Below are 16,517 nucleotides of genomic sequence, written 5' to 3' on the forward strand. Positions count from 1 at the left end.
TAAGACTGGCAGGCTGTTGGAAATGAACGAACATAAATCACAATGCTTGTGAATGAGTCTGGAGTAGAAATTAAAAGAGGCTATAATGGGGCGATCTGGAGGAAATGATCTGGGAGCAGCTCCTAACTCTGTTTCTAGGAGGGGAGGAGCAGAATGCTTAAGGACGTGCTACGCTACCCTGGTTTACTCTTAACTTTTCAATAGCTCGTCATCGCCTGCAGGAGACAAATCCAGGTGCCTTACCTGTACATAAGAGGTGCTCACTGGAGTGGTCCCTGCAACTTTGCCGCACCTCACCTGAGAGCACTCTCCTCCACCCCAGATGCGATAATAGACAGCTCTTTGCAGCTTCCCTCAGACACCATGACTTTGAACGTCTGTGTTTTTGTTCACATCCTACCTTCATCTTGCAAGGATTTCAGGCTGTCTTTGCTAATTTATCCCACCTGTCATGGAAAAGTTGGCTTAAGCTTTTCCTTCTCCAAGAAACCTTTTTTGAACTCCACAATTTAGGGGATAAAATTTCCCCCAGTTTCCCTCCTTCTCTTTTTCCTTCCTTCCTTCCTTCCTTCCTTACTTCCTTCCTTCCTTCCTTCCTTCCTTCCTTCCTTCCTTCCTTCCTTCCTTCCTTCCTTCCTTCCTCGTCTTAATTTATTACTTACATGCACCAAATTTTATGACACAAGTGCTTGAAATGAATGAATTCATTTTTCTCTCTCCTTTATTCTTACATTCTCTCTCTCTCTTTTTCTTTATTTTCTAGGAAAAATTGTAATATAATTTTGAAAACATAGGCTCTATGCTATGTTGTACTTCTGTGTGTGAATTTCAAACTCAGCGTTAACTGCCTCCTTGGGCAATTTCCCTAACCTTATTTCTTTCTTAATTCGGATTTCTACTTTAGTGAAGAGGACATCCTGTAGCATAAAAGTCCAAACTGATTTCTTCTCCCAGACCTGCAGTTGCTAATATTTTCTCCTGCCTCTCCCTCTCTGCCCTCTGGTATAAGGTTTACATCTTGGAGTTAAACCCCGTCTTGTGGCCTCTTTCATCTGGATCTCCATCTGAGGGGGTCTGTATTAACAGAGAGGTGTCTGCTTGACTTCACACACCAGTTTCCCTATTGCTTGCTCCCTCTGAAGTGTCCATCTGTCTTTTTCATGTACAGTCCCAAAAGGACTGAAAACTACCCTTTCTGGTAATATACCTATTTATAAAACTTCTTGTTTTATTCTTACTGCAGTGAGATGAGCAGGACACTGGTTAACTTTATTTTACAAATAAGAAATTGGTTTAAAAATAATCTGTGACTTCTTCCCTTGATGTGTCTGGTAAATTCCAGAGATTAGAATTACACTCCAAGTCAGTGCCTTTTCACAACACCATAAGCTCGATAACCTATGGAGACTATTTTCTTCTGTTTTCTCTCGGCCTCACAGGGCCTCATAGGGCACTGACAGAGACCTGGAATGGACACAGGGGCCTCCATCATGGTGACAGTCGGGCCACTACTGGCTCTGTGCCCCAAGAGAGTCACTTTACTCTGAACCCCAGTGTCTCCACTTATAATGTGAAGAGCGAGACACGTGTTTTCATAGGTTCTTTTGACACATCACATTTTATTAATTCCCTTTCTGTTATTTTTATTTCTCTCTTCTTCTGATTCTTTTCCTCTCTTAGCTTTCTTTTCAAGCAGTTCAACAACTACCTGTTGGGCATTGACAAGGTACAAAGCATTGTCCCAAATGTACAAAGCACCTCCACAGGGAGATGAAAAGAGTATTGCTTACAGCTTGTTCTGGAAAGGAAACATTCTTCCCTCACTTTCCTGTTCTCCCTGTTACCCTATTCTTCCTTCATCCTTCTTTCCCCCATGCTCAAGCAGCCCTCATGTCCACAGGTTTTCAAGGCTTCTGCTTTGGTCAGGGAGGAAGAGGCAGGAGAAAATACCAGCAACTGCAAGTCTGGGAGAACAAATCAGTTCGGACTTTTAGGCCACAGGATGTTCTCTTCACTAAAGTAGAAATCCATATTAGGAAAGAAAGAAGGTTAGGGAAATTGCCTGAGAGGGGCAGATAAAGCTGAGCTGGAGGGAAAGCACTGGGTCCTGGGCCAGGGATACCCATGATCCTTTGCATCTGGTGCCCCACGGCTCCTAGGTGCTCCACAAAAAAGCTTGGGGGGCTCTGCTCAGGGAGACAAGGGCTCCAGGTATTTTGATGCATGATACGGCATTTTTGGCTAACTACGTGAGAGACTACTCAAACGATAATACAATGATGCTTTGAAAAATAAATTGTTTTCTTCTAAACTTCTGTGACATGAAAGCCTGAACTACATCTATTTGTTGTGTAGTTTTAGAATCTAGGTGTTGATTTTTTGAAAGGAACCATTTCCAGCCCAATGCATATGACCCCTTTCGGAGCCGTCGTTGTCATTAGCCACTTAAATGTTCTTTGCCCCCTTTTTTCAGTCATATTTTCTCATTCCTTCTTCTACACCCCTCGTGGCATGCACACAAACTTCTGTTTCATCCCCCAAGGCTACACATTCTTACAATCAGTTTAGGTTACCTCAGATTCTTAGAGTTCTTTCCATAAGAGTCACCAGTGAATTAGATGCTAAACACATTTAATTCAGAACATCATTAAAACACACTTGTTTCTTCTTCACTGTCTCTGGTCCTCTTCATTTCTGTAACAGAAGGTATTTATTTATCATTGCAAAACACACACACACACACACACACACACACACACACACACACACAAAATGACTGGTTATTTTTTTTGAACCACAAGAGGACAAAGTGGAAGGAACCGAAAAGAAGGGAGCAAAACCAATCACGATAGGTAACTACTCTGCATCGGTGGGTGGGTTAGGAGCATTTGTATGATTTCGTGATTCCTTCCAGCAACCCTATAAGATTTAGACTTGCTGTTTTACAGATGTGGAAACTGAGGCTCAGAGGGGCTAAATGATTTGCCCAGTGTTCCACAGCTTGTAAGTGTCAGAGTTAGGATTGGAACCCAATCTGTGCTACTCCAGATTTCACCTGCTCTTTGCTGTCCCAGGGCCTGAGGGAGCCCAGGTAGGCTCTAGAAGGATAGAGGGGATGGGGTACCTGGGTAGGAAAGGGCTGGAGAGAAGGCCTTAGTCTGTTCTAAGATTCAACCTTTGGCATGCTTCTCCTTCCCTGCCCCCGCCCCAAATGCAGAATATTTCTGCAAACTATGGAGCCAGCCCTTTGTGATAATTTTAATGAGAGGGTCTTCTACTAATGGGACATCTCTCTTTTGTCTTTCACAGCAATTTTGCAGGCAGTAATAGCTGGTGATCTTATGAAGGTAAGATATCTTCCTACCAAAACTTTTGGTGATCCTTTAAGAATTTTAAGTCAACATCATTTCCCACCAAATTTTCATGATCCCATATATCATTACCAAGCCCCTGCCTGTGCTGACTGAGTAGAAAGAGGAGGGATACTCTTGAGAACTGAACAGAGAGGGTGGGCGGAGTCCTCACAGCATTGCCACGTTTCCGAACCACAAAGGGTCTCTGCAAGAGCACCAAGCAATTTTTCTTGACTCATTAAAACAGCTGCAGGCCCCCAGGACACAATGCCCACAGTGCCCCGAATTCCTGCTCCTAGAAGCTGATATTGGAAGTTGAGAGATTTCTTTCCAGACAGGTCTTGAAATGAATGCATCTGTAAGAATTACCTGGGCAATACCCAGAGATACATTCTCCAGGCCAGAGCCTGTGTCTTCCCACATTATTATAGTTTTGTATTTTGGGGCTCACAGTCAATCAAAAGAAGATACTCTGTCTGATCTCCCTTGAACCTTTTAATTTGTGCTTATGTTTTCTGGTGTATTTTAGTTCAGAAGGAAGGGAGTCATCACTGGTACTTCTAGAGGGAATGCAAATGCTGAAGGCAGGCTGCCTAGGTCCAGATCTTGGCTCTGCCACTCACTATATGTGTAACTTGGTATAATTATTTAATTCTCTCTGTGCCTCAGTTTCTTCATCTGTGAACTGGAATAGTAATATTGCCCGTCTCTTTGCTTTGGTGTGAGGATTGAATGTGCTCGTGCATGTAAAGCTCTTAAAACTGTTCCTATTACATAGAAGGGACTCTAAAATGTTAGTAATTTTATGACTACAATGTTAGTCTGTGTTTTGTTTTTAATAGCTTAACATAGTGGAGGTACATATATGCAGATAAACATAGAGGAGGTGCAAATGTATAGTACAGTCTGTGACTATTCTGAAAGCTGTATTTGCTCGCACGTCCTTTTCAGGCATCGGGACTTATGATTGCCCAGATATGCCTGAATAACGCCCCCGGCCACAGATCTCTGTAATATCAGCCATTGCTCGGGAGCAGAAGCTATGCCTCCCCCATCAGTCTGTAGACCATGCGCCATTGCAGATCAGGAAACCAAAAACCTTAAAAAAAAAGCTGAGAAGCACTGCCCTTTCTACACTCCTCTTGAAGCACCTCTGTTGAAGCAGCTGAGAGGCTTCTGTGCTTCATTTTTAACAGAAAACCGATGGTGAGAAAGTTGCCAGCATCTTCATAAGCTGTCATATTTAGACACAGAATCCTGGAAATGGTGCCCGTGCCACTGTCCAGATCATAGTGTTACTTGGAGTTGGTACTCACCAGAGAAGAGGGTTCTCTGAGCAGCACACCTGTGAGTTCAATGCCATTTCCCAGCAGTGAGTTAAACCCACACTATCCTATACTCCCGGCAAAGCCTTCTGTGAGATTCTGTGACATAAAGGCATGAGCAAGACCTTATCCCTGCCCCTGCAGAGCTTCTAAGCCAGAACATTTTGTGCACCACATCCGATACCTTTTCATTTCATTTTGTACATGCTTTTAGTCTAGGCAACACATTTTCAAGGTCCCTGGGTATATTACCACAGTTTTGTTCTGTTGTTGTTTTGTTTGTTTGTACTTAATGGAGAATTATTTGCGCTCTAGGAAATCACTATATTCCGCCAGTTGTCTTCTTCCATTCTCTGTTGCAATTATTTCCTAACTGGCCAAGAAATGACATAATGACCCCTTATTTACTGGGAGATGAAACATAGGGGCTTAGGGGTTGTTGGTTTTTTCACTCTTTCCCTTTCTTGTTTCTATCTTTTCCTTTCCAAGTATTTTTCTTCCCCTTTTCTTCTTCTCCATCTTTTTTCATTTTTGTATTTCATGTAGAAAGCAAAATGAATATTAAACTGGTTGTGTGTGTGTGTGTGAGAGAGAGAGAGAGAGAGAGAGAGAGAGAGAGAGAGAGAGAGAGAGTTCCAGTGAGCAGAGAGCAGGACACCGCAGGAGCCCCCAGTGTGAGGCTGGCATGAGTAGGTCCTGTACAGCAGGGCTGCGCACGAGTCGGATGCCCATGGATGGACTACATGTTCACAGTGGCGAAAATCACCAAGGAAAGTCAAATTCAAGGCAGCTGATGGATTGGGTCTGTGCTGCTCGTTGAGCCCGAATCCTGCGGGGATCTGCCTCCGAAAAAGGGAGTGTCCCTGTGCGACAATGCAGTTAAACAGAACAGGGTTCTCTTAGATTTTTGTGGAAAACTCACAGTTACTTCTTCCTGTCCTTTCGCCCAGTTTAGGGGTGAAAGCCCCCCTATGTTCCTTATTTCCATTCAACTACTCCTTTTTGATGGGTTCTAGAAAGTCTCCCGTGACTCGTTTTCCATTCCCTTCATCACACTTTCTGGGTACCCTGTGCTAACCCCTCCACGGCCCTCTCCCTCCCTGTGTAATTTGCATGTCTGTCTCCTCCATGGACTGGGAAGTCTTGGAAGCCACTGACTCAGTCATCTTCATCTTTGTTGCTTGGCATCTGACACGTGGCACTTCTATGGTAGCATCTGAGCAGAAGCATGAACTATGCTTTACTGTCTTTGACCTTTGGAGATGCATCATTTGTTGATAATGTAGTGCCATCTACCTTCTTGGTGGCGGACACATCCCTTTTGCTTCTTACCTGCTGGGTTACCTGCTTCTTATTTGTCCTAAAACTACCCTTTGGAAGCTCCAGAAGGCTCTTCTTGTGTTGGAACATACTCCAGTTTGGAGAAGAGGGATCCATTTACACTTTCTATGTTTAATGTTTCACTTAGACCCTATCGTCATCTAGTCACCTTATTCTCAGGCTGCAAAATCTTTTGCTTCTCTTCTGGCCTCTTCTCATAGGTGTTCGAGGTTTCTACCACTCCATTCTCTGAATCCTTTCGGTTCTCCCATGGATCATCTCTAGCCCTGTTGGGTGGGTGTGGGATGTCTAACAGAAGGCATGCAGGCTGGGCTGCAGCTCTGGATGGAGAAGGGAGGCATGCATGCGCGTGCTTGTGTGTGCTTGTGTGTGTGCCGTGTGCAGTGTGCTGTGTGCTGTGTGCAGTGATCTGATGCGGAAACAGGGAAGCAACTCCTGTCTTTGGTAGCTAGGTTCACTAGGGATTGAAGGAAAAACTAGAGGACGGGAGAGGAGCATAGCTACCAGACACCCAGCCAGTCCTGCCAATCGCCGTAATTATTCTTGAACTCAAGAAAAAGCTGAGCCAACAAAAGAAAGCTTTGATTCTCTTTACCCTCCACTCCCTTGGGACAGGGACCAGTGCCCAGAAAAGAAAAGACAAAAATAAATAAATAAATGTATGTATATTAAATAAATAAACAAATAAAACAGAAAAAGAAATCGGTAGCTCAGTATCCTTAGGCTGTTCAACACCCATAGACCTTCCCCGGAGTTAGTGAGACACTGGCCATGTCTTTGAGTGATAACACAATTGAGGGAGCTTACTTCATCTCGCTGACTTTTCTCTGAGACTGGAAACATTGGCGGTTTGCTACGTTACTCTTATTTTATCACTGGTTAGCTGTTTTCCCTTGTTCCAGACTCTGCCTGAGCTCCTTTCCATATGTCTCTTTTTCAGCTAATAGAAAGCTATAAAAATGGAGGCAGTCTGCTAATTCAGGGACCAGACCACTGTTCACTCCTTCACCACGCAGCTAAAACCGGCAACGGGGAGATTGTGAAATACATCCTCGACCACGGTGAGTAGACGCAGTGACCCCAGGATCACTTATCCGTGAAATAGACCAAACTTTCTAAGTCGACTTTCATCCAGCATGGTGGGACTGGCTCTCCAACTTTTGGCTGACTCTCCTGGCTTATTTGAGGTAACTGAGATTGCAGACCACCGACCCCTGTGGGTAACCTTAACCAATCGATTCATAGAAATAATTTTCATATCAAGGTCTCTGCAGGGTGTTTGGATGCTGGGTAATTGCGAAGTAAAAGACGGGCATGATATGCCTCATTGTTTGGGGAAGGGCCAATGTGTTTGGGAAGTTAACTGGTTGGGACCAGGTACCTAATCCGTATTCAGAGCTGATTATTCGGAGGATTGATGAGTGTATTTTTTTCCATCTTTCTGGTTATTTATTTATTTTTGTTTGACTCTCATTCATCTTTTCAACTCAAGTCACACTTGATTCTCCTGGGAAATGTCTGGTAGTCTTCTGTCCTCTGCGACAGCCATGCTCCCCTCCTAGGCAGCCTCCTACCTGGGTTTCTAATTTGGTGTTAGGACATTTGCTTGAAGTAAAGTTCCCTTTCGCATCCGAATACCAAGTCTTGACCATTACTTTCAGCTTCCCATGTTTACTTATAGTGTTTCTAGGATGAAAAAAGGCAGGAATCAAGGTGGGGAGGGGTGAGATCTGCCTGACTTGGATGTTTTTGAGGGAGAAGGAGAGGAATAGTCACCAGCTCTGACAGAGATCCTGGAAGATTTTCTGTGAGCCTGTGGCCTACCCTCTTTGCATCCAAATTCAGGCTGCAAATGGTAAATACATTAGTAGACATTCACATTCCTTTTTGCTCCTCTTGCTATTCAGCAGATGTCTTATTCATTCATTCATTTATTCATTCATTTGTTCAATAAACAAATATTTGTGGGAGACCAGCACACATACAAAATAAAATACAGTCACTGTTTTCAAGCAATTGCAAGCTAAAGAAAAAAAAAATCATATGCATAATTAAATTTAAAACAGTTGTAGATAGATGTTTGAAGTCCTATGGTAAAGCCACAAATAGATAACACAGCTGCCATTTTTTAGCACATGTTATAAGCCAGATGTTTAGACTAGACACATCGTATTATTGAAACTTTACAAGGACCTAGTGTGTTAGGTATTAGACTGTCAGTCACATTAGACTCTCCTGCTTTGTCTCCAATACCTGCCCACCATGAAGAGTTTGCTTGTATCCTTGGCCTGAATTAGGGTAGAAAGAATGGCTTAGGAAAAGAAAAGGGGTTAAAATAAGATGGTGGTCACGAGAGGATTTCTTTCCCCTTTGTAGTCTGGGTTGGGTAATTGCAAGCCTGTGCCGTGGAAAGCCTAGGCAGGTAAGCTATATTTTTGGTGCTGTGTCTGGGACAGGTAGCATTCCATCTCCTGCTACCCTGACCATTCTATCCCCACAGTTAAAAACATTCCTCTTTGGGCAAGATTTGCGAAAGCAATGCTGTCATAATTTCTGTTTGCCTCCTACACACACACACACACACACACACACACACACACACACACAGTGCGAGAGGCAGAACCGGATGTTAAACCCCAGCCCCAAAACCATGCATAAAGTCACAAAGCTTCTATGGTTATTTTTCCCCATGTTGGAAACCCTCTCAGGATTTCTACCACACAAAGTTCGGCTGAGCTTTAGACCTACACTGTTTCCCTGCTGGTTGCCATCCTCTTGCTCCTTCTCAGTCCTTTCTTCCTAGTTTGCCTTTAGCCAATGAGACTGAGTGCTTGTCTGCAGACCTTAGGCTGTTTATATCCACATGCCATCTCCAGATTTGGGTGAGCCACTGATATCTATGTGAGTGATAACAGTTTAGGAACCCTCTCTCCTGTCCCTCTTTTAACCTCTCCAGAAGAGCTAGCATTTTCCCCTACTTCCAGGATCCTCTCTGTATCAGTCACTTATTGGTGGCTCACTCAACCTCACTCACAAGGCTGTAGTGAGCTGCAGTTTTGACTGAGTCTGTATTAAAGATGGATGCTTCCATCTTTCCCCAGAGGTGTGGGGCTCTCCGCTGGGGTGGCTGGAATGGCTGGGACACCTGAGCCTTTCTCTGCATTTCGTCTTTTATCCCAGGCTTCTCCATAGCATGATGGTCCTAGAGTCCAGTAGGGCAAGAGTGGAAGCTTCCAGATGTACTGAGTCCAGGTTGAAAAGTTCTGCATCCTCTCTGCAGCATTCTGTTAGCTAAAACAAGGCACAGAGCCGGCCTCACTCAAGGGATGGGGAAATAGACCCCCCACCACCACTTGGTGGAAAGAGCTGCAAATAATTGATGGCTGTATTTCATGTACCACCCTCCCTTAGTCTCCATTTTCTTCAACTGAAAATGATGACCGCACCCTCTCAATACCTTGAATACTGACTCACCTAAACACCTCTGGAGCTCCGCTCTTATATTTCCCTTTGTTCTGAGTCCTATGGTTGCTTAGCAACAGTCATTGTTTAACTTTGCAAGTTCATAAATAAGGACAGTCCCCTCCCAGCCCCACTTTTTTTTTTTTTTTTTGCATAAGTATGTCCCATGCAAAATGTGGGACATACACTAAAAACAAAACCCAAAAACTCTCTCCTCAGTTGAGCCTCTCTGGAAACATCAGTGATACGGCCTGAGATGGTATTACTCGAACACTGTAGATTTTCACTCCCCTCCACTACTTCTTTTTCCACAGCCTAAAGTAATAGGGCCTCTAAAAGCCCCTGCAGCCCAAGCTCACAGGGCCTGGAGTTTCTAACCCCCAGTGTAGATCGATATACACGTAATTTACCTGGAATGAAATCCAGCGGGCATGTTACTGTCTTAGTGCTTTGACCAAAGCCAGACTTTCCAGTACTAACGTGGTTTCTCTTCACCCCCCCCCCCCCCGTGTCTTTTGCAAAGAGTGCATCAATCACATGATAGTTTTCTCTGTCCAAAAGGAAGGACACCAAAGAGTTGATTAATTTCTTGGAGGGGCGGTACTTATTTTTGCAGGGTTTTTCTTTTTTTTTGTTCTTGTTAGATTTTGTAAATCAGTTGGTTTAATATATATGCTCATGAGAAAAAAAAATCTCAGATTCCTGTACTCACCCTAAGTTCACTCACAGGTAAACGAGCATTTCCCTTAGTCACAGAGGGCACCCTCCACCCCACCTGTCTCATCAGGATCTCTGATTGGCCAGTAGACACCTGAGAAAAAGACTGTGGAGACAGAGAAGCACAATCCAGCTCTTCTGTCTGAAAAGACAATCTTGTTATGCGCTACCGTCCAGGGCTCACTGCCTGTGTGATAGGTGGCAATTTGTAAACTTCTAGTGCTATGGTCAGATAATGGAAACTAAATTGCAGTTGATTTTTATTGAAATTAGCATTTATCAACCTGATATGCATTGCCAATTTCATGCTTAATATTGATCTCATCGTTTCTATTTATTCAGGAATATGTATATCAAGTCTTTTGAGATAATCAACCTAATTCTCTAGGTTCTTTAAGAGCTAAGCACTTCAGCTCCACCATTTTTATTGTTTGTTTTCATATCTTTAGTTGCTGATACAATTTATATTAACCTGTGCACTTTGGGATTGAAACTATCTTTGCAGAACCATTCATCGCTCTTTTTAATATTTATTTTAAATCAATAGAAACCCCTTTAAATTATAGTGCTCTCGAAGCCGAGGACAAATACACGGAAAACATGACCCTTTCTTACTCTTTAATCATCTCAATGTCATCTCCACTCAGAGAGAGTCTCTCCTAATTTAATAATGATCGATGAAGACTCTGGGATTCCCCTGGTCTGACAAGGAAAATAGCCTTTTCCCAGAGGCCTCCAGGAGTCCTCTATTTGGGGATGTATCCCAGACAATGGCATTGTGCTTATACATTAGCATCCAATTTATGGGAGATAGGTCTGATCGGTTTGAATTCACGTAAGTGAAAGAATTCTGTACACTGTGTCAAAGATCAAGAGGGACATATCTCCTAATCTCGAATGCTGCACACCTCTGGAAGTTATAGTTTTTTTTAATTTTTTTTTTAAATTGGTTTAAGTCTTTCCCTGTGGCTTCATATGATACAAATACTAAAGACCTGACTGTAAAGATGGCTTTATGACAAGGATTCTGAGAAATCAGGGGCCCTTTTCAAGGTGCTTGACGGGAAATTGTATGTGACTTGTTTGCTTTCTGTGTCCTTAGTCTCCAGCAGGCCCCTCTCTCCCCAACGCTGTGCCCTCTTCATTGGACATGTGTGGTGAGCAGTGGGGGTCCCCAGTCAGGAGGATACTCCCTGAACAGGAGTCCTGAGAGATTATGCTCCCAGACACGACATTTGGCAATGTATTTCTCTTCTAAAGGCTCTTTTTAAACTGAGCTGGGGGGTGAGGGGTTGGGGGACCGGAGCTGTCTGGTATGTTCTGGAAAGCCACAGGACGCTTGAATTGTTTTCCTCCTGCGTCTTCTCGGGGACATCTTGTCTCAAATTCACAACATGCTGCTTTCCTTTATGAAAAAGTGGAATTTGGGCATTGGGAGGGTAGAAAAGAGAATGGAAGTGGAGGAGAGCTAACAATTCTGCAGGGACAGGGTGGAGAGAGAAGGATGCCCAGGGAATCCAGCTGAGATTCCCCGTAGGTTCCTGCTTTTCAGCTCCTTTCAACCATCTTTTTTACCCACTCCCTCCTCCCTCATTTTTCCCTCCAAGAGACTTTTGTGTTATTTGTCTTTTACCACCCTGCACATTTTTTGCTCTTTTGTTTTTATTCTCCCCACTCCCACCCTTTGGCCCCCTACCGTGTTTCCTGATAGAAATCTCACTCATGCATTTCCTTTTTGATTTCAATGGCTTATTTTGTCTTTCCTTTTTTTTTCTGCCTTCAGTCTTTCTTTTTTTTTTCTTACCCCCCTTTTTCTGCCTCTGGTCCCCAGAGAAACGACCACCATCCCGCTGGGACAGGATGACGGTGCTGTAGGAGTTCCCAGTGCCAGCGCTCCCCACATCTGTGCAGCTTTTGTCCTGGGCCACAGGATGATTTGGAATGCTCTGCTGGCAGCGTCAGGGAGACTAATGGGAAATGAGATCTGGAGCGAGAGAGGCCATGGGGAGGTGGAAGGAATAGCAAAGGGGATTTGGATGCGTTGGTGTGGGAAGCAAATGAAAGGACGCATGTGGCATATCAGATAGAAAAAAGGACAATATTGATAAAGGTGCCCCAGAAGAACTGGGGTATCTGATGGAAGAGCCTACGGAAGGAATGCTGGCCAGCAGAGAAAGGCTTGACTCCTGAACACACTATGCTCTTTCTTCTGTTGGGAGATTTGCGAAGTTTTATTTCCTTTTGTAGTCTCTGGGCTTCACCCGAATACTGATGTGTATATCCCCTTAATGTATTTTCCATTCTCTTATTTTTCAGACCATTTCCCCATATAGCACAGTCTTTTGAATCCATGTTCCATTTATAGAAATTTCTCTGAGAAAAAAACAGGACGTTGGCTGGCTCCACGTTGATTTTAAATGCCTTCAATTCATTCATTCACTTACAACATTAATTCTGTCCCAAACACTTTTGAGAAAAAAAAAATGTTATAGTAATAATCACTGCTAATCTTGATTATTGAAAGTGCTTTATATGTATGAACACATTTAATTCTTACAACAACCCTACACAATAAGTTCTCTTATCTCTATTTGACAGGTGGTGAAAACTGAAGCATAGTGAAGTTGGTTTACTTGCCAAACTCATAAATAAGATACAGGATCTGCCCTCTGTATCCCTAAAACCCAGCAAAGGGAAATGATAAACATGCAAAAACAACTGGAGTGCAGGGGGTCCGATATGTGTAGCACACGCAGGGTTCTAGTGACAGCTGGTATAGGGCTGTGGAAAGGCAGTGACTTTTATGAGGAAACTCCAGTTTCCAGGAAACTGAAGCTTTTATGAGGAAATTTGTACCCAGATCCCTTCGATAGGGATTTAAGGGTTACTTTCTGGTGCAGGTCAGCTACAGAATGGAGTATGGACATCGTATTAAACCCTGGGAGGGACAGAGAGTCCAGGCTTCCTTTTATCTTCAGGGAACAATTGTGAGTTCTACTGATAATTTAATGGTATTCCTCCAAGTTCCTTAGGGGAGATGGTGTGGTATCCACAATCAGAACATATGTTTACGTAAAATACAAAATAAACGCCAAACCCACAAGCTCCCTATTGATGTATATTGAAAGAATTCCATTATCTTTATTTTCTCTCTCTTTTTTCCTGTTCTCTCCCTTAATTGACCCAAATTAACATTCCCAAAACCACAAATGTTCTTTTTATATACTTTTTCTTTCAAGAGAATTTTTGTGGTCTTCGTTGATTATTTTCCTCGTTTCTCCGGCCACCCCCTTCCCCCCTCCCTTCGAATCTTGTACCAATGCGACTAATGCATACAGCATTCTATGAAACAGCATTATGTACGATTAACAACAGTTCCCATTGGGTCGCTGAAGATATAACTAGGGAAGGAAACTACAGCTTCATCTTAGGCGGCACCTGGCACTCAGCCTCCTTCTTATTTCCTCCTCTGCAACCCCTTCTTGCTAGCACTATGCAAGCAGTTATTTTAAGTTATAAAAATTATTAGAAAATGTACCTGTACTAGTCAAAAGAGCTCCCCACTCCTACCAGTAGTCAGCCAGCTGCCACCCTTTCCTCTTCATGGGCTATTTGCCTGTTCAAAATGTCTGCTATTTTGTGATGATGTGTGTTGAGGGAAAGATGAGGAAAGTTTGGGTTAATGAAGTCCTTCATTCCAGAGCCATTGATGAAACCTCGAACTGGAGTTTCTGTAGCTATTAATTAAGAGCAAAAGTGTCTTGTTTTAATATCAGCTCCTCTTTCTTGCGTGTCTCTGTCAGCTGCAGCGGAGAAAAGGAGAGACGGGGGGAAACGATGCATTGCTACAGGCAGGCCTGACTCATGCACTGGGTAACGAGCTCTGGAGTCATTCTTGTCAGAAATTTGAGGAACAAGGTCCTTTCTCTTCGTTGTCCCCACTGCCAGAGTGTCAAACCATTGCCATTTTAGCACAGATTACACTGCTCAGGGCCCTTGCACTGCATGGACCCACCCCAGGGGCTGCTCTGAGGGTATGGAATGACAGTGCTGAATAAAGGAGGAAGTGAGCAAGGCCTCGTTGCCGAAATATTTGTCCAAATAGCAGGAATGATGGGAACAGAACTACTAGTGAGGCCATGCTGTTTGGGTTCACAGAATGCCTTTCAAAATGAGTGGCCTGAAAGGTTTTCTGAAGGTGGCAGGAGGTCTGTAAAAGGAACACTGGGCACGTAAGCCTTCTTGGTCTGTTTTTGTAGAGAATGTCGTGTCAGCTATTGAAGAGGCCTAGAGTACTTTGTTCTTATGACAGATAATTTGAGTCAACAAGTGGCGTCACATGTGAGTGGGAAGAAAGTGGCCCTTTTTTTCGAGCGTCTCCTTCCTTGACTGATGTTCCAATATCTTGATTTCGTATAACCTGCTGTGTTGTGTCAGAGAATAGAACGCTTCATAATACCTAAACTTCAGGCATTGCATGTGTGTGCCAGCTGCTGTTTTAAGCACATAACTTTCATTAACTTATGAAACTTCACAACAGTTTTCTTCGATAAATATTATTATCAGTGTGACTTTACATATCTGACAATCAAGGGTCTCAGAGATTAAATGAACTTGCCCATGACCTAGCAAGTGGCAGGTTGAGCTGGACTTTTAAACCAAGGAGGTTCATCTCGGAAACCCTCACTCCTAACCACAGCACTAGAATGCTTTGAATGTCTTTGGGGGTGTGCGTGGGAGTAGAGAGGGGTTGTCATTCATGTTTTCTTAGACCCACAGGACTAAAGAACAAAATGAATGAGTTAAATCTTTGTTGATTTCTTTATATAGGGTAGATGCCAGAGGGATGTGAAAAATAATAAAAATATTCTTACATTCAAGGGATTTAGAGTAATTCATTTAAGAGGACAAGGCATATAGCTGAAAAGGAAAAATATGGTACAAGTGTAGAACCAATAGTACTGGGAGTTCAGAAAAGGGATAAATTCCTTCTGTCAAAGGCGATCCTTTCAGGGGACCTCATCACAGACTGGGCTTTAAAGAATGTTTCATGTAGGTTTTTGGCTAGAAAGGGAAGGCTGTTCTGGATAGGGACAGATGAGGGGGTGAGCTCTTAGAGTTGGGAGAGGCTGAGAAATATGTGGGTGATGGAGCAGTTACCAGTTTGGATTCTGTGAAAAAGTAGAACCTTGGGAACAAATTGAAGAAAGGTAGTTGCAAGGGAAAGACTGTGAACTTCAATGTTTAAATACTTGGGAGTAAGCAGTAAATATGATGGATTTTGGTAACCTGGAAATCAAAATGACCTGAGACCTTTTCATTATTTTTCTTAGTAACAGTTTCTTCATGCTAATTATTTTACAGGCAGAGACCTATTAGGAGAGAGAAATAGGGCAGACATTGCAGGGGAAGGTTTACCTGGCCTTGGTGACCAGTAGACGTGAAAGGGAGATTTAGCTCTGGGTGACCAGGAGGATTTTGAAGCTCGCATAACATCTGTCATCTTCTCCTTGACCGATACTTGAGTGGTTAGAAAGTTCTAGCCTCTTCTTCTCTTTCTTCTGATTATGTAATAGATGATCATATAAGTACATTTTCAATGATAATGATATCCAACAATATAGAGAGCAAATCAACAGGATCCTATCTCTAAGGTCCAAAATGTTCAATACCTAGAACCGTGTTGGGCACTTCCAAGCACATTTATTCATTCGTTCCGCCAAACAGTTAATCCTCTGCTTGGCACCAGGTTCTATGTCAGGAACTGAGGAAGGGCACGGTGGTAAGATGAGTCGTAGGCCACAATCTCAAGGGCTTTCCTGGAATCTAGTTGTAACGAAAGGCATCAGCAGATGCTTTTAATGTGGTTTAAACGTCATGATCAGTAAGGTGATCAGATATCCCCTCTTGTCTGGGATAATCTCAGTTTGGATGATAAGCCATATTACCCTCCCAGTTACCGGACATAGGGCTACTACACAAAGTGAGGGAGCGCACAGGCAGGGCATTTAATGCAGTGCTAGGAATGGGGGTCATAGTGGCTTTCGTGGAGGAAATGTGTCTCCGGGCTGCTAAGGAGTTCAGGGAGGACTAGGGAGAAAGACAGTGGTACGGAAGGGAGAAAGGTGGGCGTTCCAAACATGTATGCAGAATGAATGAATGAATTAGTGAACAAATACAACATTGTGAATGTGAAAACTCACAGCATCGTTCAACGCCTAATGAATATGCATTCGATGCCTATGCATAACATTTCTTCCAGGTCTTGGAAGGGAAATTTTATGAAAAATAGAATTTTATCCTATTTCTAAAGTAAGGA

General features: G+C 43.2%; 1 protein-coding gene across 13 annotated transcripts in view; it reads left to right on the forward strand.

Moving 5' to 3' along the window:
- The window catches only part of DGKI (diacylglycerol kinase iota), a 376,792-nt gene that overhangs the window by 345,816 nt on the left and 14,459 nt on the right, over positions 1 to 16,517 (forward strand). For 11 of the 13 annotated variants that reach the window (XM_074315319.1, XM_074315323.1, XM_074315321.1 and 8 more), the window contains 2 exons: positions 3,310 to 3,347; positions 6,960 to 7,080. In XM_074315319.1, coding sequence (XP_074171420.1) covers positions 3,310 to 3,347; positions 6,960 to 7,080 — 159 coding nt within the window. The remainder of the gene's footprint in view (positions 1 to 3,309; positions 3,348 to 6,959; positions 7,081 to 16,517) is intronic. The other 2 variants (XR_012490351.1, XR_012490352.1) reach the window with 1 other exon arrangement.

This window comes from Rhinolophus sinicus, linkage group LG11 (genome assembly GCF_036562045.2).
Source record: "Rhinolophus sinicus isolate RSC01 linkage group LG11, ASM3656204v1, whole genome shotgun sequence".
NCBI classification, from domain to species: domain Eukaryota; kingdom Metazoa; phylum Chordata; class Mammalia; order Chiroptera; family Rhinolophidae; genus Rhinolophus; species Rhinolophus sinicus.